Below are 26,914 nucleotides of genomic sequence, written 5' to 3'. Positions count from 1 at the left end.
CTCTTTTCAGATGAGAGCAAGTTTTGTATTTCATTTGGAAACCAAGAGTCCTAGAGTCTGGAGGAAGGGTGGAGAAGCTCATAGCCCAAGTTGCTTGAAGTCCAGTGTTAAGTTTCCACAGTCTGTGATGATTTGGGGTGCAATGTCATCTGCTGGTGTTGGTCCATTGTGTTTTTTGAAAACCAAAGTCACTGCACCCATTTACCAAGAAATTTTGGAGCACTTCATGCTTCCTTCTGCTGACCAGCTTTTTAAAGATGCTGATTTCATTATCCAGCAGGATTTGGCACCTGCCCACACTGCCAAAAGCACCAAAAGTTGGTTAAATGACCATGGTGTTGGTGTGCTTGACTGGCCAGCAAACTCACCAGACCTGAACCCCATAGAGAATCTATGGGGTATTGTCAAGAGGAAAATGAGAAACAAGAGACCAAAAAATGCAGATGAGCTGAAGGCCACTGTCAAAGAAACCTGGGCTTCCATACCACCTCAGCAGTGCCACAAACTGATCACCTCCATGCCACGCCGAATTGAGGCAGTAATTAAAGCAAAAGGAGCCCCTACCAAGTATTGAGTACATATACAGTAAATGAACATACTTTCCAGAAGGCCAACAATTCACTAAAAATGTTTTTTTTATTGGTCTTATGATGTATTCTAATTTTTTGAGATAGTGAATTGGTGGGTTTTTGTTAAATGTGAGCCAAAATCATCACAATTAAAAGAACCAAAGACTTAAACTACTTCAGTCTGTGTGCATTGAATTTATTTAATACCCGAGTTTCACAATTTGAGTTGAATTACTGAAATAAATGAACTTTTCCATGACATTCTAATTTATTGAGATGCACCTGTAGATCCATGTCATACATTATGTGTGCGTTTGCTATTTAAACCTAGTGTATCAGTATAATAATCTTTGCTTTGCTTGTCTCCCTCATTCTCTGCGTGCCCACTGCGCATGTGCGACAGAGAGAGGGAGAGCTAATGCGTGCTCTCAGGCATGTGACTGCGAGAAAAATGCACTTTTTAGTGAAGACATTTACCGTATGTGAAACAAGTAACTCTGAACGAACACTTCAATGTTGTAAATAAATATCTTTGAAAATCTCTGTTTGTATCTTACCTCAGTTTCATTGAACTTTTTTACATTCAGGTGATCTGTTTGCCAATGAAGTTTGTTAGAGGTACTGTATACGTTTGATAATATAGATATACATAACTCACTCTGGCTTTCAAGAAACAATTCCTGACTTTAAATAAAGAAATTATTACATGGGTAAGGGATACATTGTAGGGATGTACAGGCAGATTTTTTAAATAAAAATCTGTTTAAATGGCCTACGTTTATTCACTGAAAAGAGGTGATTTTCTATGAAGTCAATAGGCACATTGGAATGTTTGGGCATAGCAATATGGCGGGAGTCAGTGGCTTCAATGCTCTGGTCTAAATATTTTTTATGTTGCTTCTCAAGTAAATGTATCTTGATTTAAGGATTTTTAGACAATTTTAAATTGAAAACAAGACAAAAACACTTGATAACAATAGGATTTTTTTTTTTTTTTTTTTTTGCAGTGAATTTCTTTACTGAATTAAACTTAATAAAAAAAAAATCTTGTAATTCAGTGAATGTCATTTAGAGGTATTTTTAAAAGATGATTTTGTCCTCTTTATTGTTAGTAAGCACCAGAGGTGGGTAGTAACGCACTACATTTACTCCGTTACATTTACACTTTTTGGAAAAAAATTACTTTTAGAGTAGGTTTAAAAATGGGCACTTACTCTCACTCATGTTAATTTTTTACTTTTACTTCTTTGCAATGGGCGGCGTTCCTGTTGTTACATTACTGGGTTTAATTTTAATTGATGCGTAATTTATTGAGAGATTATTGAATGGGACTTTTACTTCCACAGACTGTCACTCAAGTCATTAGTGCTGCAGCATCAAACTCTTCAAGGTGAAACACTTTCTTCGCTCCGCACAGTGAAAAAAAGAATAGTTTTGTCATGCAGTGCCTTCATTTAACAACAAGACAAGCGGATATTTCAAGACTAAAATCACAGCTTCAAATTAAGGCAGCACGCTGAGGTACATTTTGGCTCTAATCCTAACGTGGGCTTTTCTGTGTAATGTGATGGTAATTTCCAGGGTGATTCTGCAACTGGGCTCTTATGACATCAGTTTTTAAGTGTACATTTTAAAATCAGTGCAGCAATATATCAGTGCGCTTTGTCCCGCGTCCCGCTGTAATGAGCAGTATTTACGCATTTACCCCGTGCTCTCGCACTATCGCAGCTACTTAGCTAGGCGGATTAACTATAAATCCATGTAAACATCCAAGTTAAGTGTAAATAAATGCCTTAGCGCTGCTGTTCACGTGATTGACAACTGGAGTGCGACAACATTTCTGCGCGTGCACAGCGCGTGTGAGATGTGCGGGCGCGAGGCGATCATATGGCGAAGAGAGTGGCTGTGTCCGAAATCGTTCACTCGTTCACTATTTCCTATATAGTGAATGGCAGTTAGTGCACTATATCTCAGCAGTGAGTGAACGAAACGAGTGAGTGAATTCAGTGAATTCGGACGCTGACGTATAAACAAAGCGTCGAATCTCTGGGGCTGTCAGAAACATCACATATGAGCTTTTACAATGCTTGGGCCTTACTAGTTATTCTTATTAAATAATATATTAATACAATAAATCTTCATTTTGTTTGTCATTTTTAATATATACTGTGTGTTAATTTAAAGAGTAAACACATTTGATCAAATAAAGAGTACATTTTAAAATGTATCTGTATGTTTTGCCTCTCTGTATATTATTATGTTATTTTAATCAAGTAATGATTTGTCAAAAAGTAATTTAATACATTCAGCATGAAAGAAAACATTGCAGGAGTGAAGGAAGCAGTAAACTCCCAGCTCGTGCGTCTTCCCCGTGGTGGATTGTGGGCAATTAACCGTCGTCGAGTGTACATCAAATGTACACTCGAAATTAGAGTGCATTGTGGGTAATAATGAGTGAACAAAAGTAGGGAAAGAGTGGCTCACTCAGAATTCAGACAATCCTACAAAATGGCGGACACTTGAAATAGTGCACTATATAGTGGATAGGGGGCGGTTTCAGATATAGCATGTGTTCCACGACCGGGGTTGTTGCCTTATATACTATGCTGCGTACTCTGTGTTTAGAGAGCGGCGGTACTGCTCTACAGAACTAATGATCTAAATTCTTTCGACACCGAAAACTGTAACTACACTGAAATAAGAATCTGCACAGGACTTTAAAAGCTATGAAATAGCTCAAGTAGGCATTAATAAAGCATGATCTTGCTTTGGTTTATATTTCAGCATTATATATAATGTCCCTGTGGGACATTTTCACATTTTCACTGTAATAATTACTGGAAATGTTTCCAAACCTCTTATTGACAAATTCATCCAGATCTGACAAGAGCCCTTAAAGGGATAGTTCACCCAAAAATTAAAATTCTCATTATTTACTCACCCTCATGCCACCCCAGATATGTATGACTTTTTTCATCTGCTGAACTCAAATGAAGATTTTTAGAAGAATTTCTCAGCTCTGTAGGTCCATACAATGCAAGTGAATGGGTGGCAACATTTTAAAGCTAAACAAAATCAGTATAAAAGTAATCCATAAGACTCCAGTGGTTAAATCAATATCTTCAGGAGTGATGTGATTGGTGTGGATGAGAAACAGGGAAACAGATCACTTTCACATTCTTCTTCTTGTGTTTTTGGTGATTCACATTCTCTGCATATCGCCCCTGCTGTCTAGCAAAAAATTCCAAATATTGATCTGTTTCTCACCCACACTTATCATATCACTTCAGAAGATATGGATTTAACCACTGGAGTCTTATGGATTACTTTTATGCTGCCTTTATGTGCTTTTTGGGGCATCAAAATTTTGGCCAACAGAGCTAAAATATTCTTCTATAAATCTTAATTTGTGTTCTGCAGAAGAAAGGAAGTCATACACATCTGGGATGGCATGAGGGTGAGTAAATGATAAGAGAATTTTCATTTTTGGGTAAACTATCCCTTTAAAGTGATAGCTCAGCCATAATTGAATATTCTGTCATAATTTCCCTACCCTCATGTTGTTCCAAACCAGTGTGACGCTTTGCATTATGTGGAACACAAAATATGTTAGACAGAAAGTTAGGGACTGACAGTCTCGGTCACCATTCACTTTCAAAATATGGAGAAAAGAAAATTCACTGAAGGTAAATAGTGACTTAGGCAAACATTCTGTCTAATATCTTCTTCATGTTGCATGGAAGAAAGAAATACGGGTTTGGAACATGATGGTGAATGATGACAGAATTTCCATTAATAATAATAATTATAATTAATAATAATTCTGTAATACATGTTAAATGTGTATTATGTAATGGAATATAGGGGAGTTAATGTCTATTATGTCATTTGTGAAAGTAACGAGTTACTACTTGAGTACTCTTTTAGTTGGATACTTTCTTACTCTTGCTCAAGTAATTATTTATGTTAGTACTTTTACTTCTACTTGAGTAATTATTTTTTTAAAGTAATTGTACTTTTACTAGAGTATGGTTTTTGGCTACTCTACCCACCTCTGGTAAGCACGTTTAATACGAACTTTTAAGTCAGGCACAATGATTAATCGTTGCAATAATCGCCAAATAATTGTTCTAATAATCATTAGATTAATCAATTATCAAAATAATGTTAGTAGCAGCCCTAATATATATCAGTGGTCTGACCAAAGAGGATCCCTGCCGCGTGTGATTCATTCTCGCCGGGTCACGAACTCTCACTTTACTCACACTAACCCACTTTTGCACAGTATAATACCATTAATATGATGAGCATTGACCAGCATAGCTAAACAGCAACCCACAGACCTCCCCTCTCCATCCTCGTGTCATTGTGTTTTCATCAGAGGAGCTCCCATTGCTTGTGTTTGGAGGGAAACTGCAGGAGAACGCGAGCGCGAGAGAGTGGAGGCGTGTGTGCCGTCAGCCAATGAGACCGCACACTGGCCGCGCGAGCGCACATGTTTACAGGGGACATTGCGCCGGTACAGCCGATTAACCCGGATGGAATAATTCGGAACGGAGTGTTTCTCTCAGGCGACAGCGGTTACACGTTTATTTGGGGCACAAAAAATACATACCAGAGCAGCACTCACGACACGAAAGACGCTAGTTAATATTGAAGCAGTCATCAGATTTGTAGTAGTTTCGTCTTCGGTGGTTTAGAGCATCTGTATTGTGAAAGATACACTGTCTCCGTGTTTGTCGAGCCAACGCTCGTGTTCCGCTCCGTGTTTTCTCACAAGCCGCCAGCTTTAAGGGAAAGGCAATGAAAACAAACAGGTCGACAGAAGAAAGATATCGTTGCCGGTCGGTCGGTCGGTTGGCGGACGGAGAGGTTATCTAGAGTAGAATCGCTCATTTGCATGCCTTAAACATGCACGTTCACGCCAGAGCGTCTTTACATGAACGCGGTCCAGATATGTGAAAATGTTGACGTATTATTTGCATGTTCGGCCCATAATGTTGATTAGGATGTTTACAGAGTGCGCGGTCGGTTCGTTTAGGTTTTGTCAACGTGACATTTGTTATTTTTAAAACGACATTATTGTACAGCTGACGAAGTGATATAGACTGTGGGCATTTGGGTATATCATTGTTACAAAACTATGCATACGCGGCGGTTGGTGAAGCGCTCGGTCATTGGGAGCCGCGTGTACGCGCCGGGTTTAACGGGAGACGCAGCACCGCTCACGGGAGTCATCCAGGCTGTCAAACAGGACAACAGAGATACTGCAACCGGTCATCGGCGCAACGTGTACACGGTGCTCCTACTAGACGGGAGCTTGAAAGAATACTCCGAGGAAGAGATTGCACAGATGACTGCGAAAGGACCGCTGAAGTCGAGCTTGAAGGTGTGTGTGGTCAGCTGGGCTTGTTGTTGTTTTGCAGCTTGGGGCAGTCCATGCATCACTGTCGCGCGCACAGTTATTGTTTACAGTGCATGTTTGTTTGATGGCACGGACTGTCCAAACAGTTATCATCTGGATGTGTGAGAGTGGATATTGCAGTAATGATGCCTGTGCAAGCCGCTGTTTATCTGGCTTTAGTGGGTGGATACCAGTGGCAAACAAATAAGCTCTGCAGCATTCACGCGCCAGCAGAGGCATCTGTGTGTTTGCGCGCGAGCGTGTACAACAGACTCCATCTCTCCACTGCTGCACCCGGCTCTTTTAATATTGTATTACACAACATTTTCGACGTGCATTGTTATAACAGTGAGCGTGGTTTTGCATATATATATATATATATATATATATATATATATATATATATATATATATATATATCCACTTTTGTTAATCAGCCCTCTTTATGTGCTTAGGATCAAGTTCAACTTCATGTGTAACAGTTGCACACCAGGCTGAGCGAGTTGCCTGCACGTAATTGCAAAATACAAAGGGTTTTTATAATGACCTAATTGCAGTCATTTTGAAGTTATACAGCCCGAGGTGCAACATCATAACAAAGAGTGTCAAAATGAAAAGAAAGACTCCAGTTAGGCTACACTTCATTTTGTCACACAACCAGATCTGCGAGGCTTTGGTTAATAACATCTCTACCACAACATGGAAAGTAATTAAAATAATTTAGAATACAGAATTAAATACACATAATAATTGAAATGTGCAAGAATGGCATGCAGCATTAGTTTCTTTGGATGCTTGTTTACAGTTTATGCTTGTTTGTTTATGGCACAAGATCTGTTGATGCCCAGATGGCTTTGTAATGTAGGCTACATTTGCATTCGAAACCAATCATCTATTTAACTTGCACACAAAAATAATAAAGTTCCACCCCCTAAATGTGCATTGAGTGATGTTTAGGTGTTCAGAGCATGCTGATATCTTCTCTGGTTGCACAAGATGAGAAAAAAGTTGAGATGTAAGCCAGTGCGTACAGGGAAACAAAGATATAGGATGTGAAACTATAGGGTGGAGGCAAATGGTCCCGGAGCAGCTGCTCCATAACGGCAACAAAACGGTGCTTTAGAGGGCCATGCTTGCAGAATCTGGGGATTTGGCAAGATGCCTGGAATCCCAAAGGAGTGCCATTCAGCTTGGGGGAATGCCACTTGTTGACTTGTTTTGTAAGGAGGGGCTTCACGTTAAGTGCCATTACAGTGTGGCTTTTTCCAGACAAAGGCAGGCTGGGTTGTTTTTCATCCCCATGTTGTTTCCACTGCTTAATATCAAAATTTAATTAACACACTCAAGCTGTCTAACTGACCTGACTCTTTATTCACCAATGCTTTATACTTCATTCATGTAAATTGATTTAGGATTTGGCCATGATAGACGAAGCCCGTTACTCAAGCAATAAGGTAGTAGATGTGTTTATTGTGTGTTTACAATATAAGATAATAAGTATAATATCTCAAATCTCAGATGAACATGCATAGCGCATGCGTTTGTTTTCCTTGGTGAATATTAGAATATAAATCATTTGTAGATAATTCATTTTGAATGCTCATCTGTGTGCATCCTGCTCTCAAATCAAATTAAATCTGTTATCAGATCAGTTGAGATCTGTTTAAATTGATTAAAACTCTCAAAATCTTTAGGAAAAACAAAATCTCATTTGAATAGTTGATTGACACATGAATCGTGACCCATATTTGATCCATTTAGAAACTGCGCTTCACATGAGGCACGAAAGCTGTGGCTGTTAAAAACAACTGCCTAAAGCAAGGGAATGTGTTTGTATCATGAGAGAGAAAGAACTTAATAGTGTGTGAAATTTAAATTTGAGCTTGTCAACTGTGCATGTTTGATTTGTCGCTTGAAACCTTGCTCAACATGATACCGCTGTAACAAATCTGTTTTATGTTCCAAAGCCTGGCATTTATGTCTGGCATGAGGTATCATTATTCTTTCACTATGGTAGGTTTAAAGTTGAAGTGTGTAATTTCTGCACCACTATTATCATCAAAATGAATTAAAAAAATATTGTTTTCAAACAGGTTTCTAGAACACTCCCCTCGTCTTCCATTGGTCAGAAAAAAAGATAGCCCCACCCCAAATGCACACCATTGGTTGAGTAAATGTTGCTGTGTCGAGCTGGTCATGATGCTCAAACAAAGAGAGCAATATTTTGATAACGCTACAGAGCCACAGAGTTTATATTTCTCAAGATATTAACGTATTTTAACATCGGAAATTTAAATTTACTTTTATCTCTTAAACGCTGAAGCATTTTTGGCCTGCCGCCAGCAGTTTTTCACATTCAAATTTAAAAGCTCAACATTTACACACATTGTGGACTAACTGACAATTGTTTTTTTCAGAAAGCCCCCAAATAATACAAAAAAGACTACAGTTATTCATAAATAATATTGTATATTTTTACAATCTTATTATGAATAGAAATTAAAACAATTTGTTTGTTGTTGTACTAATTTTGTAAGCATGTAATTTTGGTTCTGTTCACCCCATCTCCCTCAAAATAGTATTATTTTATTCCACTAGACACTAGATTAAAAAATAATGTTTCTGAAATGTAGGTGGTGCTGTAACGGATTTTAGCCCTCACAGATGTGCTCGTCCATAGACATTCAGTCTAATTTTCAGTTCTTGCACCACATCCATTGTTTCATCGAATATCTCAGCCTCTGAGTGGACTAGAAGATCAATCTAGGTGTCATTAGAAAGCTGAGATCCTCCCCTTTGTGATTTATAATATGCATAACATTTTATCATTAATAGTCGATAACATGTTTATTTCTGATGATTTATTTAGCATGCTTTTTCTGCTGCACTGCATATTTTTTTCTGGACATCGAATACATAACATTGGATTATTCACACAAGCAAGCTCACAGACAAGTAAACAATGGCTCATTTTTTAGAGAACTTCCTAAGGTAAGAGCAGATTTTAGCTATTTGGGGCTTACAGCAGCAGTTATCAGTGCATAAAAGAGACGTTATATATTCATATGAATATTTCTACCACATAACCACTGGGTGGCACTTATTTGCGACACAGATGTTTTAAGGCCTTATTTTGTTATTTTAAGTAACATAAATGCAGAATTGATGGTTATCTATGAAAAGTTCAGATTCTAAGCTTTCAAAAGATACGATATAGAGCCCCCTTTTGGTGGTACCACTGAGTTTAAGAGGTTAAGCCCTTAGCAATAGAGTTATATACAGTATTTAGGCATTTTGGCAAGTAATCTATTTTAACCCCATTATAATAAGTAAATTCAGATGTTCAAAGCTCAGCAAGATAGGCATTTTCTCTCTCTTCAGTCAAACTAATCGTATCATAGTAAGATAATTATCTGGATTGCACGTCGCTTGCTGTATGATCATGCAATTAGCTGGTGCATGTGGTGACGTGCGTCGTCTTGGCCTCAGTTTGCCCTCTGTGTAGCGTGTGAGTTTTTGAGTACTGCAGCTTTAGTCACAATGTAACAGAAAAGTGTACGGCTGCCGACCGTGCAGATGAGATGTGCAGGAGGAAAAGCTGCTCGTCTTTGCATTAGTGTGGTCATGGATGGTGGATTTTTGTGCCATGGGTGGAAATGGCAGTACAAGGGGGGTTTAGTTTTCTTTTGTCAGCAATGCAGAGATCTAAACAAATAGCTAATCAGCAAATAGGATTTTTTCATTGTTTTGCTGTATATATTGACCAATGCATTCATTGCTAACAGCTTGAAACAGTATAATGCTCAGTGATTGCAAGCAAATAAGCCTTACAGTAGGGTTTTTTGCCATTAACAGCCCCTGTTGGGTAAATAGAGCTTTATATTTATGGGGGCCACGTGGAGAGGAGAGTCGGTTTATGTGATTAAAGGGATAGTTCACCCAAAAAGAAATATGCTGTCATCATTTATTCACCTTCAAATTGTTCCAGTACAAACCCGTATGATTTTCTTTCTTCTATGAAACAAAAAAGGACATGTCGGGCAGTATGTTAGTCTCAGTCACCATTCACTTTCATTGAATCTTTTTTCCATTCATTGAAAGTGAATGATGACTGAGGCTGTCATTCTGCCTACGATCTCCTTTTTGTTTTCACAAAGAAAGTCACATGTGTTTGGAACAGCATGAGGTTCAGTAAAGGATGATAGAATTTTCATTTTAGATTAACTATCCCTTTAAGACTGAAGAAACTCAAATGTTCTTTTCTCTATAGAGCACCTGCAACGGTGGCCAGCGGGATGGGCCCACCCTAGGCCAAAATGGAGGTGTGCAGAGAGGGGATGCCCTCTCCCTGAGCCCGGAGAGCATGGATGAGCCACGGGTGCTGGAGCACAAGCGAAATGGCCGGGCACTTGAGCCGGAGAAAGACCACACCCGCTCCATTTTGCTGCTGGAACAGAAACGCAAAGTGGTCTCATCCAGCATCGATGTACCGCAAGCCAGGTAAGATTACAGGGTGAGCGCCACCCCCAATAGGTGGGGATGAGAACTGGAAGAATGTTGTTTCTTCTTGAATCCACATTGCATGCCCTTAATTAGAGGTCAGCTGAAAGGGGATTTTACCAATGCCAATAACAGATTAATTGGCTGATAGTTTTTAAAATTGATTCATAGAATGTTAAAAAAAAAAAAGATCTTAGTCTTTCCTTACTATGACAGGCACAGACACAGAGGTTACAAGAGTCCAAAATGAACAAAATCCCAGATGCAGTTCAAGTCCCAGTAATAAACAGAAAAAAAATGAAGATTTGATGCATAACGCGGGACTTATAACTAACTGGTTGACAAGCTCGGAATACACGTACTTATTTTGGGACTCTTATTTTGAAATAACGGATACTTGGCTCTGTTAGAATGCTCTATATTAAAGTGTTTACTAAATGAAGCTTTTAATAGCCTATTTAACCAGATTAAGGATTTTGTTTATATGTATTTCACCAGATAAAAAAATAAGATATAAAAATATGGATGACATTTTTAGTGATTTACCTAGATGCAGCAAATCCCTGTGAGGTATCCGTGTTTTTTTGTTTTTTTTACCATGATATGTCCACAGTAAGTCTTTGACATTAGAAATGTAATTTTAGATTTCATGTATTCACCATGTGAAGTGTAGATGGTACTTTTAGAGCACTCTTAGAAAGGCATAGACTACCAGAATATCGATACAGTCTTGTTTGTGGTGTTTTGTGTCTTGTGGTCTTCATGCCTTACAGCATTTGCACTTTGAAGATCTCTCTGACACTTCAACGGTGCAGAAAGCATCTCACATCTACAAAAACATTGAAGTGGCTATTTTCCTTGTGTTTGTAAAATACAATCAGTAGCATGTTTGTAACACATGCTTATCTATGTTAGCCTACAGCCTAACTTGAGTAGAGTTTTACTTTTCTAAGATCTCAGAAATCAATTCGCTTGCTTTGTGTGAAGTACAATATGAAGCAGCTAATGTCTGATAACTCTATTACTACACCCAGGCCTGAAATCGAATGTCAATATTTATTTGTTGATGAATTATTGATCTCCATGCTCAATTTACATTCTGTTCATCCATTCAGGAAAAAAGTCTCATTGAGCACTGAATTGTTTTAATGGCTCAGGAAGATGTTTATAATTTGTGCCCACATCAATTGGCTGTGTATTTGATTTGCTATAGTCTGACTATTGATATCTCTGGGTGTTATTTTGATATATTGTTATCACATTAGTGGTGCTCTGGTGATGAAGCTCATTAATTTTAATGCTTATAGAAAACAGCGACTAATCCTCCATGTACAACAAATGGTTTCGTTTGTCTCGCTACCTCTGCATCCAGACTGTCTGTGTTTTGCGGTCCAATACAAACAGTTTTCTGAACAGACAGCAAGGCTGAGCAATTTATCCTGGCTGAAATCGAATGGATTTTTAGATGTGTGTGTTTGAGTTGATTCAGTCTCGCAGTGCATTTGTTGTTGTGTCCATGTTTACTCTTATATTTTCCTTTCTGTTTCTTTTGGGCAGCACAAATCTTAAAGCATGTGTTTAAGCTCTGTGGTCTATTAGACACAGTTTTGGTCTGAACAAAGAACAGCATAATGTTTAAATATCCCAAAATAATTACAGTGGCTTTCTGTTGGCAGATGTGTTCAGTTTAGACAAACATAGACAGAGATCTGTATTCTGTGGTTTTTATTTTGCATTTCTATTTAGAAAAGTACAACTACAGGATAGTTGAGCAGTCTCCCATACCCAGGACTCTACTCTTACTTTTTATAAATGTTACAACTGGTACTAGTGGCTGAAAAAATGTACTGACACAAATTACAATTTATTACAACACAGAGGAGAATGGTGGCTCAGCGGTTAAGGCTCTGGGCTACTGATCAGAAGGTTGGGGGTTCAAGCCCCAGCACTGCCAAGATGCCACTGTTGGGCCCTTGAGCAAGGCCCTTGACCCTATCTGCTCCAGGGGCGCCATATCATGGCTGACCCTGCACTATGACACCAGCTTAGCTGGGATATGTGAAAAAAAATATATATGCAGTATTAAAAAATACAATTAAAAATTAAATTAAAAACTTAAAATTAAATAAAAAATATATTGACATTTTAAAAACATTATTCCAGGTAGGGGTAAAAAACTTCGAGACATCAGATTTTTAAATTGACGTTGTCTCCTACGTACACAAGAGGGCGCAACAAATCAATATAAACCACTCGGCACCGGTATAGCGATTGTTTATTGCAAAGAACATAGTCAAAAGATTTAACCAGTTTATATTCTCAAATCAAATGTAAAACAAGAAACGTTTCAAAAGACGTTTCTATGTTAACTTAGTGTTGCACGCAGTACCTGTACCAGTGCCATAGTACTAACACAGACTCAAGCTTTATAATACCTGCGGTACCAGTGTTTTTCATTAGAAACAGTTGAATACCTAATGCTTATGCAGCGAGACGCATAGTAAACACACAACCACCAAGGACCTCCATCACAGTTCACTCCGAACGCGTCCATCTTTTTTTATGTAAGCATGCGCTAGATGGACGACTTTGACCGTTGCGCCGTGTCTTGCTGTTTTTTCAGCATCTCATGAAGAAACGATGCATTTTTTCAGACACTGTGTCAATTTAAAAGGAAATTCAGCATTTAAAATGCATCGTGAGACACCCGTGTTCTGTTCTATTCATTGCAATGTGTCTGCTTTAGTCCAAGAATGTAAGTCATTGTCAGTTCTTAGCACTTATCCAATATTCGAATGCTCCTTTTCGCTTTCGCCTGTGCATTTTTTTTTATCTTAAATTCGACAAATATTCAAATTTTTAATTTTAATTTGACAGCCCTAGTTGAATTTGTTTTATTATTTTATAATATTTTAACTTTTATTATTTACTGTGGTATGAACACAGTAATATTGCGACCAGAGTATTATTTTGTACGTTTATGCCACTCTCTTTTTGCACAGCCTAAAATATCAAAAGCCCTTTCAACATTTAATCATGTGCAGGATATTAATTATGGATATCTACAATTACATTTTCAGTAGTTATAATCAGCAGTGGAATTACTACTTGTGAAAATGCTAATTCTTGATTACAGTAAATACATTTGCACTAGTAAAAATGTTAATTATTTATATATATAAAAAAATGATGTCATTACTTGCAGAAATACCCATTATTGTTAACAAAAATGGAATTTCAACTAGTAAAAAACATAATTACTGATATCTGTAACTGTATTTCCACTAGCACAATATCACAATGGTCTGTCTTTCACTCCTCATCAAAACGCTATTACAGACATTAGTAATTAATTTCTTACTAGTTGAAATGCCAGTTTCAGCTGTACCTTCTTACTAGTAAAAGTTATAATTCTTCAAATGAATAATTACATTGTTACTAGTACAAATATCCATTCGAATTACATTGACTATTTTTGGTATCTGTTAATGTATTTCATTGTGTTACTTTTGGTATTTCAGATATATGTAAATGGATTTCAGATAACAATAAACTGAGGAGTACTGAAAGATACATTAAAAGGCTTTTTTACTAGTTGTAATTCAATTGTTAATATCAGTAATGGACATTTGCATTAATAACAATGTAATTATTGATAACAAAAAGATTGTTTTACTAGTAAGTAATACATAGCTGATATGTGAAATTTGAATTTTAACTAGCAAGAAATTATTTGTAGTTGAATGTAATTATGTTTTGATGAGGAGTGAAAGACAGATCATTGTGAAATTCTACTAGTGAAAATGCAGTTACAAATATCAAGAATTATGTTTTTTACTTGTTGAAATTCCATTTTTGTTATCAAGAACAGGTATTTCTGTGAGTAATGATGTCGGTTTTTATATCAAGTAATACATAATTTCTGATATCAAAAAATAAGCATTTTTACTAGTAGTAATTTTATTATTGATTTCAAGAATTCGCATTTAAACTAGTGAAAACTTAAATTAATTGTAGATAATAGGCTTGGGATTGATGCCATTTTCATGTAATCAGAAGATTTTCTAGATGAATATTGATATATCATGGTTTTTTTCAGATATAAATAGGGCTGCTTTTTGCACAATGGTCTCTGACTCATTTCTTTGAAGGTATGAACGCACACACCATGGGCTTACCATCTCCGGAGGCTGTTAAAAATTCTGCAGGGCCACACAACTTATCTCAACAATTTTTCCATTAAATTTGACTAAAATCATTATCAAATGACATAAATGATTTACTCTAGTCATTACTGGATGATATATTGTGTATACTGTAATTATCTTTCATGTATGTATTTTCAGTTACATACCAATCTTTTTGGTTTTGCCTTTTTGTCTTTTAGGTTTGACAGCTTGAATGAAATGTTACACACACATACATTTCATAATAAACGTCGCCATTTCTGTTCATTCAGTTTGCACAATTACACCAGTTTCATACACTCAAGTGCTCAAGATCTGGTAATTTAACAAAGCAGTATGCAGACTTTGAACTCATTGTACATGTTCTTGGTTGCAATGCTTCTAGTAGGTGACGTTCACAGATTTTTTCAAAGTGCCAGAAATGGAACCTGTTGCACACACAAAAATGTGCTGAAGTTTGTCTTTTGCATATTATACATTTTTATTTGCAAATGTGAGCAAAACTGTCACACTGTTCCACCTTGCCCATGCCAAAGGCACATTGGGATTAGCTTCACTTTGTTATTGTGTAAAACGTTCTCAAAATGTAAAAAAAATATAGTATAGAGCTTTGCTCTGAACAATTTTTATAGAGCACCTGAGAAGACCATTAGATCCCATGGGCCGAGAGTGTATTGTGTGAAATCGTGTGTGCACCGAGCACTTAAATTGATGAACATAGAGAGCCCCTTGACAAAGAAAGGATCACATGTAGGTTCAACCTCCCTGCATGTATAGTCTGTTGTAGCCTCTCTAGTGGATATGGCTATGAATACTCTGAAATTGTGATTAATTGCTCTGAAACATTCACTGGGCCTACCTTGATGAGAATGGAGTGTTTAGGGCCAAATCTTTACATGGAAGAGCCAGGAACATATCCTACTCTGATTGTGATTAGAGACACCAGTTCACACACTCTTGAAGATGTGATTGCATACAACAGTGAACTGGATGCAAAAACAGTAAGTAGCCACTTGGTTTGTGGTTAATCAGCGTACAATGGAGAGGTAGGTGTATGTGGGTTTGTTTGGTGACCTGCAGGTCTGGAGGGCACACATTTCCCCTCTCTCGTCAGCTGTTTTAATGTGCATTATTGGATGCCAAATAGCTTAGTTCATCATATTTGTTTACAGAATTACACCACAAGCATTTTTTGTCTTATATGTTAGTCGACCCAACGTGATTATTGAACCCCTTTTCCCTTTGCTGCTTTGCTGATAGAGACTTTTTTTGTAAAAGATTTTAAACTGCTGTGTCTCTGAATGTGGAGAGAGTCTTTTGAAAGCGTTTTTGGTTACTGTTTCTACAAGTAGCCTATACAACATTAATCTTTACTAATATAAAGTAAAATGCTCTCATTTTTCTATAGCAGGAAACAGGCAATTGTAACAAGATCAGTCTGACTTGTAGCACTGCAGACTGACAAATAGCCTCCGCCAAACTAATTGCAAGCAGGAAGTGGATGATTTTTGTATTTTAGTGTATGTGTGAGTAAGTTTAGAAATATAAAGAAACAACACTTGTCACTTTTCAAAAGGGAAGTGCATAAGCTGCAGCAGTTTCGCCACCAAACAGAATTGCAGAAATAATGCCTTTTTAAACAAGCTTCAAACACTCTGCCACATCTGACATTGTCTAGCCCCAAACTCACGCTATTGGTTTAGTCAGTGTCGTGCCCAGTCAGGCCGATCTAGAGGTCTGCATGGGCATTAAGTCACATGAAGTAATCTTTGCAACCTGAACGTTTACTTCAAAACATCGAATCTTTGTGACATCTGCAGGTTTTTTTCTTGACACGTTATTCAGAAAATGCAGTGGTGATGCACAATATACTCTGAACAAACGACACAGCACAATGATCAAAAACGTCCATCCAGCACGTGTTAACGCAGAAAAAAACAATTGAAAAACAGTGCAGATACGCAAAAACACATTCGGTGTGAACAGCCCCTAACTTGTGTGCTCACTCGTGTCTTAGTGAGAGCGTGTGCTTGAAACAAGTTACATTAAAATAAAAAATATATTATATATTAATTAAATTTAACATATTATATTTCTGTAATATCAAAATATTTATATTATATTATATTTATAAAACATATATTTTTTTTTCATTAAAGAGATAATTTACCCATTTACTCCCCCTCATGCCATCCCAGATATGTATGACTTTCTTTCTTCTGCAGAACACAAACAATGATTTTTAGAAGAATATTTCAGCTCTGTAGGTCCATACAATGCAAGCGAATGGGTACCAACATTTTGATAGTCCAAAAACAGAAAGGCAGCATAAAAGTAATTCATATGACTCCAGAGGTTCAACCCATGTCTTCAGAAGCAATATGATATGTGTGGGTAAGAAACAGATCAATATTTAAATCCTTTTTTACTATAAATTTTCACTTTCACATTCTTCTTTTGTTTTTGGCAATTCACATTCTTCGTGCATATTGCCACCTACAGGGCAGGGAGGAGAATTTATAGTAAAAAAATGACTTAAAGCTGATGTAATTTCTGCGCCACAAGCACCACCAAACAAAATTGCAAAAATGAACATTGTTGTCAAAACAACTTCCCAAAAATTCCCCCTTCTGCCATTGTTCAAACAAAGAGATAGTCCCTCCCCCAACTCACGCCATTGGTCGAGTCAGTGTTATTGTGTTTGTATAGATGGGTCCCACAAAACAAACAGAGAAATTTTCATAGTGCCACAGAGACAGTGTTTACAGTTTTCAAGAAAATTAACCTATGAATGGCTTACTTATGGCTGTCTCTGCATATTAAGCTGGGATAGGAGAAAGTATTTTAAAAGTTACAAACTTCAGCTTTAAATATTGATCTGTTTCTCACCAACACCTATCATATAGCTTTTGAAGATATGGATTTAACCACTGGAGTCTTATGGATTACTTTTATGATGCCTTTATGTGCTTTTTGGAGCTTTAAAATTTTGGTACCCATTCACTTGCATTGTGAGAACATACAAAGCTGAAATATTTTGTATTACAAAAATTGTTTGTATTCTGCAGAAGAAAGAAAGTGAGAATGAGAGCAAATTTTCATTTTTGGGTGAACTCTCCCTTTAATTTCAATAAACCCAACACAAACTTGAAGTAATACTTGAAAAAATTATCTGAATCTGGCCCGAAACTCCAAGGTTTGTCAGGTCCCATCGGTCATGGGTGGGGTTGCAGACCTCTAGGCGGAAGAAACAAACTGATTGCAATTCTGCTGGCTACACCTTGCTTCAAGGCCAAAATTATCATGTTTTTCCCCCTTAGATGGATTTCCTCCAACTGACTGCATTTCAGATTTTTGTTTATTCGTTATCAAGGCAAAATGTTAGCTAACGGCACTAAATAGAATGACAAAAACAAGCTTCCCAACCCCTAACAATGAAAATATTAAACACTTGGGTTTGTTGGGACCTGAAATATATCTGTTGTCTACCTGCGAGAGACCATGATAGCAGAGGCAGTAGTTAGGGAACCTCACTGGAGGATTCACCAAAAGAACCTATCACTTTTAAACTTCAGTCCCCTGAGTCCATCAAAATAAGCCTTTGCGTTACTTTGGTAAAGCTAAGGAAATGAATAGAACCAAAATTACTAGGTTCCTATAACCTCTTTTATGGGTGTGACCTTGTTATTGCTTTTTCTTTAACAACAAGGTTTTTCCTTCCTTTTTTTCCCCTTGTTGATTCAGATTTGGGATGTGCTGTGTCAAAGTGGTGGGTGAATAAAGTGCTGAGGGGGGCCGCTTTAGTAAAACGGTATGCTTTCTTAGAAGAGGAGGTTTAGTGGCTGCCAATAAAAACAACTTCCTCAGGGAGCGTTTGGTGATTGGGCTGCAACTTTAGAAAGCATGCGATAACCATCTGAAAAGCGCAACACTTCCAGCCCTCTCACAGTAAATTTCTCTCAAGAGCCTTCTGTTGGTCCTCAGCATCTTATCAGACTGGACACAGTGTGTTTTTGTGTTTTCAGACTTCATGATGATTTGAAGTCTTTATCTGATTGGCTCAACGTGCGGCAAGTTACAAAATACATGCCTGAATGTATGCCATCCTACAAAACTGAAAGAATTCTGTGTTAAACTTGCGGTTGTGTTACATGATGAATGAAAGGATGTTAGTGGCTTGCACAAAAGATAAGGGCTGTCTGTCAATTTTAAATGCATTTAAATAAATTTCATGATGCACTAATTTATTCATCAAATTAATCGCAAATAATCGCATATATAAATTTTTGCTGAAAAAGGCCCCAAATGAAGATAATTCAAAGACATCACATTGTTGTCGCAGATGAACAAAGCATTGAGTGTAAATAAGAAAAAGTGGCTTTTGAAGACAATTTATTGGTTTGTTTAATTTACATATAGATTGAACGTAAGCCAATGGCAGTTCATGCCAAAGCAATCCATTTTGTAATCAAGTTTGTCAGTCTGTCAAAGGTAGACTTAGGGGCCGATCACACAAGTAAAAAAATAGTTCAACTTTGGAAAAACTAGTCTTAAGATTCCCGTGTTCTGGTTCATTTCATTGGGCTGACCGCTGACTTGCAAAAATATGAAGGTGGTACTTCAAGGTTGAATTGCTTGGATGGTGGGAAAATTACTTCTTAAAGAAGTAATGTACAGTCAAAGGGAAGGATTAAATATGTTTGCATTTTTTATAGAATTTTTTTAATATAAATAATTGTACTAAAATAATGTGTTAAATTTAAATCCCAAATAAATCTATGCTAATTTACGTGAAGGCTGATTCACCAGCGTGGATTTTGCCAGGTGTTTCTTTTAAATACAAAGTTCCATGTAATTGCAACAAGGGTTCAAACATTTAGTCATTTAAGCCACTTAAAACATTGTCATTATTACATTATTATTGTGTTTATATATATATATATATATATATATATATATATATATATATATATAAAAGAATCAGGTCTACTTCAATGGTAAATTTGCTTGGTAAAATGCATGCAAAAGAATGATGAAGAACACTATAAAATCAGTGATCTGGAAATTGAGTTCAGAAAGGCCATCCGTGAATAGTTTCTCTTTCATTGCTAAGCAATAATAGCCTTCTCCATTAGAAGCTCTAAATCACTGCAAGCTTGCATGACAGGACTTGGGAAATTGGACCACCTGCGATGGTTTGGAATGAAATGTGTTGGAATTTTTATGCAAATTAGTGCTTTAATTAAAATCCCTGAATATCAGTGAGGGGGAGTGGCCAAGAATGGGTTATGTCTTTCAAAGCAATAACACAGGCTGTTAAGTTGTCTTGGTGTTTGATGCAGCTCAATGTTAAACATACCAAATAAGAGTTATCTTGCCACTAGGACTTGGCAATATTATAGCTAAAAAATAAAATAAAAAAATTATATCTTGATATTTTTCAGCATTTTGGAAATATCAGTATATATCAAGCAAACTAAAATATAATGTAAGAAAATATAATGCAAGAATACTGTAAAATATAGTTTAAATTAAGGCTTGTTTTTTTCATTTTTATTTTTCATTAAATAACACCACAACGGCAATATAACAAGGAAGGGTTGAAAAAAATAGTATAATGACACGCTCTTTAGTAAACTTGATTGCCAAATAAAAAGCGCATTCAAAACCATTGCGATATTCTCAGGGTTGCTTTATTTAATATTTCCATCCCAATTTATCACAAATATATTGTGAATATTTGACGTATCTCCCAGCCCCACTTCTTATTAGGGCTGGGTGATATGGCAAAAAAATTAAATCTCGATTTTTATCAAACTTATGGATGATTCATCTTTCGATTTTTTTCAACTTTTAAATGTACTCCAACATGATTCAAATTGTATGTTCTTTGTTAGAGTGCAAGGCAAGCTGGTTAGAGAAATCCAAGTTCTTTTCATTATAGGAAACAAAAGTGTGCAAGAAATATGTACAAATGCACCACAGGGGGAAGTTGTCAACAGTGTAAATATAAAATAAATTAAAATCTAATAAACCCAGATGTTCAGAAATAATAGAATAAGAAAAATGCAAAATAATTATTTGCCAGTGTAGGTATTCATTTTATCTAAACCAAGTCTTTCTAGAAAGTTATATAGAAATCGATATCAATAAATTGCCAAGTTTATCTAGAAAGGACTCATTGTATATCAAACAATTTGTATGTATATTCATAAACCCTTGCATATAGAGACATGCCCTCTAGCGGTTCAGCAATATGAAATCATTTAGCATTAAAATTCAACTAGCAAAGTTTGTCAAAATGATCGCTTGCCAAATGCTGGCTATAGATGCAGTACACTTGAAACATGTCACAGAACAAAGCAATAATTAGCGATCTATCTCAATCATCATGGCAAAAGGAGCGGTGGCTGTTTGATTCTCCAATATGCAAATTCGAATTCATCGGAAAAACCGCCCAGCCCTACTTCTTTTAGCCTCCCTATAGATGCCTGCCTGAAGAGAATAATCTTTTTAAAAGATCAAAGGTAGCTACGATAGTTTAGATACAAGTGTAATACGTTGCATTCAGATGCTGACTTCTTACCAGAACATCAATTTTATATCTGTCAACAGTCTATTTACATTTATTAACACTGTAAATAATGAAGTATTGCCTCATTTTATGAGATTAAACACTTCAGTACTGCAGTCATGGGAGTAGAAACAAATGTTCCGGCTGTGTAACTTTGACAGTCACGTAACTGTAAATCATTGTGTAAATCAGTCAGTGGTGTAGGGGCCACTTCAAATGTAATTGCGCTGTAGCATCTCATTGCTTGGTGCTAGTTTGAAGCTGTGGTAAGTGTGCCTGTGGCATTCTTTCTGCTGTATGATAAAGGAAAAAATATGGTGACCTCTGTCACACCAATAATGAGATCATATGCTATGCTTTGTGTTTGAAACATTGATAAAGGCTTTGAAATGGGTTGTCTGCAACCCAGATGAATGTGAAGGCATTAATTGATTGCAATGGCAAATGCGCTAATGTAAATGTAACGTGCCATAGTTCAATTCTCAACTGATTTTGCTTCAGGACCCAGATATCACATTGGACATCATGTGTTCCAAAATTGTATTTCGCAAAAGTAAACATAAATGTCCTTAAAGTCACATTGAAATGTATTAATATTAGTATTGTCAGTCGATGAAAATGTTTAATTGCATATTTTTTTGTAGTTAATAGCGATTAATCACAAATTTTGAAAGTGCTGAAATTTGACACTATATATACTTATTTTCTTGTCAAAATGCATTTATTTCCATCTTAGGAAGGAAAACAAAACAATATGTAACAACATAATGCTTTATTAACATTTTCCAAGCAAAGCCTTTCACAAGAAATGCACTGAAATAGCACCAGTTCAAGTAACATTAAACGTTTCCAAAAGTGTAAGTGGGAGTTTGACTAATTGAAAGAACAAGTTTACACATAGGTTGCATATTCATTGCAATGCGCATTAAATCTCTTAAACTCTCATCCTCCGCAATGTTAATCCGCCTGTAGACTGTGGCTATCCGCTTTGTTACAGCAATCATGAAGCTGCGTTGATTATTTACGTCAGAGCATCAACACCAGCGCCAAGCTTTGAACTCACCATGAAAAGCGCTTCCAGACAAAAATGTCACATTCTGCGTTTTAGTGATAGTTAAGACTTATCTTGCTTCTGTGGTAATTAAAATGTGCCATACAAGTCCCATCTGAGCTTGTTTTGTATATCATACAGCGCTAAGAGATCCTTACTCCATAATTTTATCACTGACAGGGAAGCGCTACAGAGATTCTTTTATTTAGTGAGATAACAACCTCCGCGGAGCTATCATAGGAGAGGATAACGACAATGTCAATGGGACCGCCGCGTTATGCTATATTATGCTAAGCTTGTAGGCTCATCTTGGTAGATGGGCTCTGGCGCTGTGTTTGTTTGTGAAGTGTGCATCAGTGTAATGACTCCGGGCGGACACATTACAAAGGTTCCACCCTTCACACAAGTGTTTATGCTGGTGTATTAACGGTAAATGCATTAATTGCGATTAAGAAAAATTTATGCGTTAAACTTTTTTAATAAATTGCACGTTAACGCATTAAATCTGACAGATCTAATTAATATTAATAATATTGTAATAATAAATAAATGGTAGCCAGTAATTCACCTAGCAAAACATATTGTGGTTTACCCTATGTAATTTTCTTTATCTTGCATAATTTTGTTTAATAAATAAATAAATAAATAAATAAATAAATAAAAACTCATGGTATAGATGTCTCAATTGAAATGTTTTGTAAAGTAATTGCCTATTCGTCTTTGTCTATCCCTGTCCTCTTGTGGCTTTTTGAGAGGAATTAATTCAGTTTGAGTTGTGGTTTGGGGCAAAGATTCTCTGGCAGGGGACATCATGATGTCGAGTTACTCAAGTGTGTCCTATTAAAACAAACCTGCGTAACATATTCTGCATTTCTAATTACACCTATCAGTTTTGACAGCGTAGTTGGTAACATAAATGACTGATCTCTGTCGAGCTGAAAGCCTTTATTAATTAAAATGTAGATGTTCTAATTACGCTCTCTCTGCATGGGGGTGTCGTAATTGTCCCCAATTTAATTTGGGTGGCACTCATCAATTTTGTCACAGTTCAGACGGATGAGAGTGGAGGGAGACTTCATAGCAGGGATGTGAAGGAGAGAGAGGGATAGAGATGCTGAGCGAGTGACAGGGGCAGGTGGGAAGAGATGTGGAAGAGACCTCTTAGTGTCACTCAAAATCTTGTGCCTTATAAAAATTAGTACCTGTACATGTGCAATGAAGCGAGATTTGCTTTTACTCAACATTTCAATTATTACTTTGTCATCTTAAAAGGATAGTTTGTATATATTTTTTTTATTTATTTCACATTTACTTCTTGAAAATGAAAGTGAAAACACTGTCCATGTGGCACAAAACAATATTGAAAAAGTAAATGTACAAACATTTTCAGGATGACAATAATGAGCACTCGCACAAATTTTCTTGTACAATCAAGCACATAACTTTACAAAAAGAGTGGGTAAATAAAACGAGAAAAGTAGGACTGGGCGATAAAACGATCTTGATATTTATCGTGATAAAAAATCCACAATATTGATGATAAGCTTTTGAGTAATCTTCGATATTTAGCCTATATGTTTTTCATCTAGATTATAAGGTGTGTGTCGCTAAAAACGCAAGCTGTTCTGCTTTCTCAGACTGTATGAAGTTGCTAATGTTAGCTGCCTTGCTAACGATTAGGCTACGCCAGTCACTGTGGTCCTGGTCCAGTCTCTAGCACCGAACACACTTCATTTATGCCCTGTCCCGCTCTGCACGCGTTGCCTCTTTTCCCCGCAAGTGAGTAGACATGAGGCGCCGTATAAGTTAACGCGGTTCCAGAGCGCCTTTGGACTATAACCTGTTTTCCTTCTAAATTTAGCTCTATTTATCAGCATGTTACGAGCCTTTAAAAATAAACACATTTCTGTTCTAATTTTGTGAAACTAATCAGATGTCATCATCTCTGACATGGATGACAAGGAAAGACAATAAAATGACTAGTTTGTAGCCTTGTCTTTCTCACTTTAATGAAAATATAAAAATGGTCCATCAGACTTTTACATTTGCTACATTTTCTCTCAGGGGATACCCCTGAACCCCCATACAGTATCATTCCTTCAAACACAAGGGCTTCTATGCCCCCAAACTTGCTATCTGAATGTACCAAAATATACAGATAATTTGATTGTAAAAATTAAATGTTAACATAATGCTTAAAAATTAACAGATGATCTTTTAACATTCATATCCAATTGCACTTGATTGATTAACTCTATAAAATATTTTAATATTTTGGTAGAAGATCCCTCAGACACAACTGCTTTGGCTGTGTCTAGGCCCCCGATACTGTTTTGTATAGACTATTTTGACTGTATTTGAGGTACAGTTATATATACAGTTGAAGTCAGAAGTTTACATACACTTAGGTTGAAGTCATTAAAACAAATTTTTTAACCACTCCACAGATTTCATATTAGCAAACTATAGTTTTAACAAGTCATTTAGGACATCTACATCGTGCATGACAAGAGTAATTTTTCCAACAATTGTTTACAGACAGATTGTTTCACTTTTAATTGACTATCACAGTTCCAGTGGGTCGGAAGTTTACATACACTAAGTTAACTGTGTCTTTAAGTAGCTTGGAAAATTCCAGAAAATTATGTCAAGCCCAATTTGGCTTCTGATTGGCCAATTGGAGTCAATTGGAGGTGTACCTGTGGATGTATTTTAAGGCCTACCTTCAAACTCAGTGCCTCTTTGCTTGACATCATGGGAAAAATCAAAAGAAATCAGCCAAGACCTCAGAAAAAAAATTGTGGACTTCCACAAATCTGGTTCATCATTGGGAGCAATTTCCAAACGCCTTAAGGTACCACGTTCATCTGTACAAAAAATAGTATGCAAGTATAAACACCATGGGACCACGCAACCATCATACTGCTAAGGAATGAGACGCATTCTGTCTCCTTCTGCAAAAAGTGCAAATAAATCCCAGAACAACAGCAAAGGACCTTGTGAAGATGCTGGAGGAAATAGGTGGACAAGTATCTATATCCACATTAAAACGAGCCCTTTATCGACATAACCTGAAATGCTGCTCAGCAAGGAAGAAACCACTGCTCCAAAACCACCATAAAAAAGCCAGACTACAGTTTGCAAGTGCACATGGGGACAAAGATCCTCTGATCTGATGAAACAAATATTTAACTGTTTGGCCATAATGACCATCCTTATGATTGAAGGAAAAAGGGTGAGGCTTGGAAGCCGAAGATCCCAACTCTGAAGCATGGGGGTGGCAGCATCATGTTGTGGGGGTGCTTTGCTGCAGGAGGGACTGGTGCACTTCACAAAATAGATGGCATCATGAGGAAGTAAAATTATGTGGATATATTGAAGCAAAATCTCAAGACATCAGCCAGGAAGTTAAAGCTTGGTCGCAAATGGATCTTCCAAATAGACAGTGACCCCAAGCATACCTCCAAATTTGTGGCAAAATGGCTTGGAGTCAAGGTATTGGAGTGGCCATCACAAAGCCCTGACCTCAATCCGATAGAAAATTTGTGGGCAGAATGGAAAAAGCGTGTGCGAGCAAGGAGGCCTAAAAACCTGACACAGTTACACCAGTTCTGTCTGGAGGAATGGGCCAAAATTCCAGCAACTTATTGTGAGAAGCTTGTGGAAGGCTACCCAAAATGTTTGACCCAAGATTAACAATTTATAGGCAATGCTACCAAATACTAAAAAAGTGTATTTAATCTTCTGACCCACTGGAAATGTGATGAAAGAAATAAAAGCTGAAATGAATAATTCTCTCTACTATTATTCTGACATTTCACATTCTTAAAATAAAGTAGTGATCCTAACTGACCTAAGACAGGAAAAGTTTTCTATGATTAAATGTCAGAAATTGTGAAAAACTGAGTTTAAATGTATTTGGCTAAGGTACATGTAAACTTCTGACTTCAACTTTGTGTGTGTATATATATATATATATATAAATTAAATGTATGAGAATGAAATATATTGTAATTCCTTTCATACAACCGTGCTGAAATATCTGATTTGCCATTATATGTGATTAGAAAGGTTGTTGGAAAATCTATATCCCTTTTCCAGAGGTTTAGGGCCTGTTAAGCCAAGATTACCAAGCATAAACCAAAAAAGCACTGTATAAATTACATGTGTATGACTTTGATTTATTGCCGCATAATGTTATACTGTTCCATATTTCCTACACTTAAATAACACATTTTCATTTGGAAAGTCTTAACTGACCACAAATATTCAAGTGGGCTACGACTAACCACAGTAAAGGCCAGCACTGCTACTCAGGTAAAGGTTTGTCCTGACTATTCTTGGTCTCTCGTCGTCTCTTTCAACAATGTGGTGTGTTCCAGCTGTTTAAACAATGCCTGATGGAGTTCCATCTGTAGTAAAAGTAGCAGAGCTTTGCACTGAGTGTCACTGAGAATATGAATCCCTCTTATAATGCCTGTTGCACAACGACACTGCAACTTTGCCTGTGCACTGTGTAATTAATATCACAGTTTTTTTAGGTCGTGCAGCGTTTAGAAATTTTACTTGATTAGATTTTGTGTTACAGCTTCCAAGAGCAACCAGAGTCTGTTCTGGTGTAAATATGGG

General features: G+C 36.8%; 1 protein-coding gene and 1 long non-coding RNA gene across 3 annotated transcripts in view; both read left to right on the top strand.

Annotated features, from left to right (window-relative positions):
- The window catches only part of LOC127425193 (uncharacterized), a 230,117-nt gene that overhangs the window by 88,932 nt on the left and 114,271 nt on the right, over window positions 1-26,914 (top strand). The window lies entirely within an intron of this gene.
- Window positions 5,175-26,914, top strand: part of LOC127425169 (zinc finger protein 704) — a 64,794-nt gene continuing 43,054 nt past the window's right edge. Inside the window, exons 1-2 of one of the 2 annotated variants that reach the window (XM_051670864.1) lie at window positions 5,175-5,958; window positions 10,244-10,473. In XM_051670864.1, coding sequence (XP_051526824.1) covers window positions 5,713-5,958; window positions 10,244-10,473 — 476 coding nt within the window. In that variant the 5' untranslated portion in view covers window positions 5,175-5,712. The remainder of the gene's footprint in view (window positions 5,959-10,243; window positions 10,474-26,914) is intronic. The other variant, XM_051670863.1, reaches the window with a different exon arrangement.

The sequence above is a fragment of the Myxocyprinus asiaticus genome, chromosome 34 (assembly GCF_019703515.2).
Source record: "Myxocyprinus asiaticus isolate MX2 ecotype Aquarium Trade chromosome 34, UBuf_Myxa_2, whole genome shotgun sequence".
In the NCBI taxonomy this organism is placed as follows: domain Eukaryota; kingdom Metazoa; phylum Chordata; class Actinopteri; order Cypriniformes; family Catostomidae; genus Myxocyprinus; species Myxocyprinus asiaticus.
Note: the sequence above shows the minus strand (reverse complement) of the source record. Positions and strands in the feature narration are given on the sequence as shown.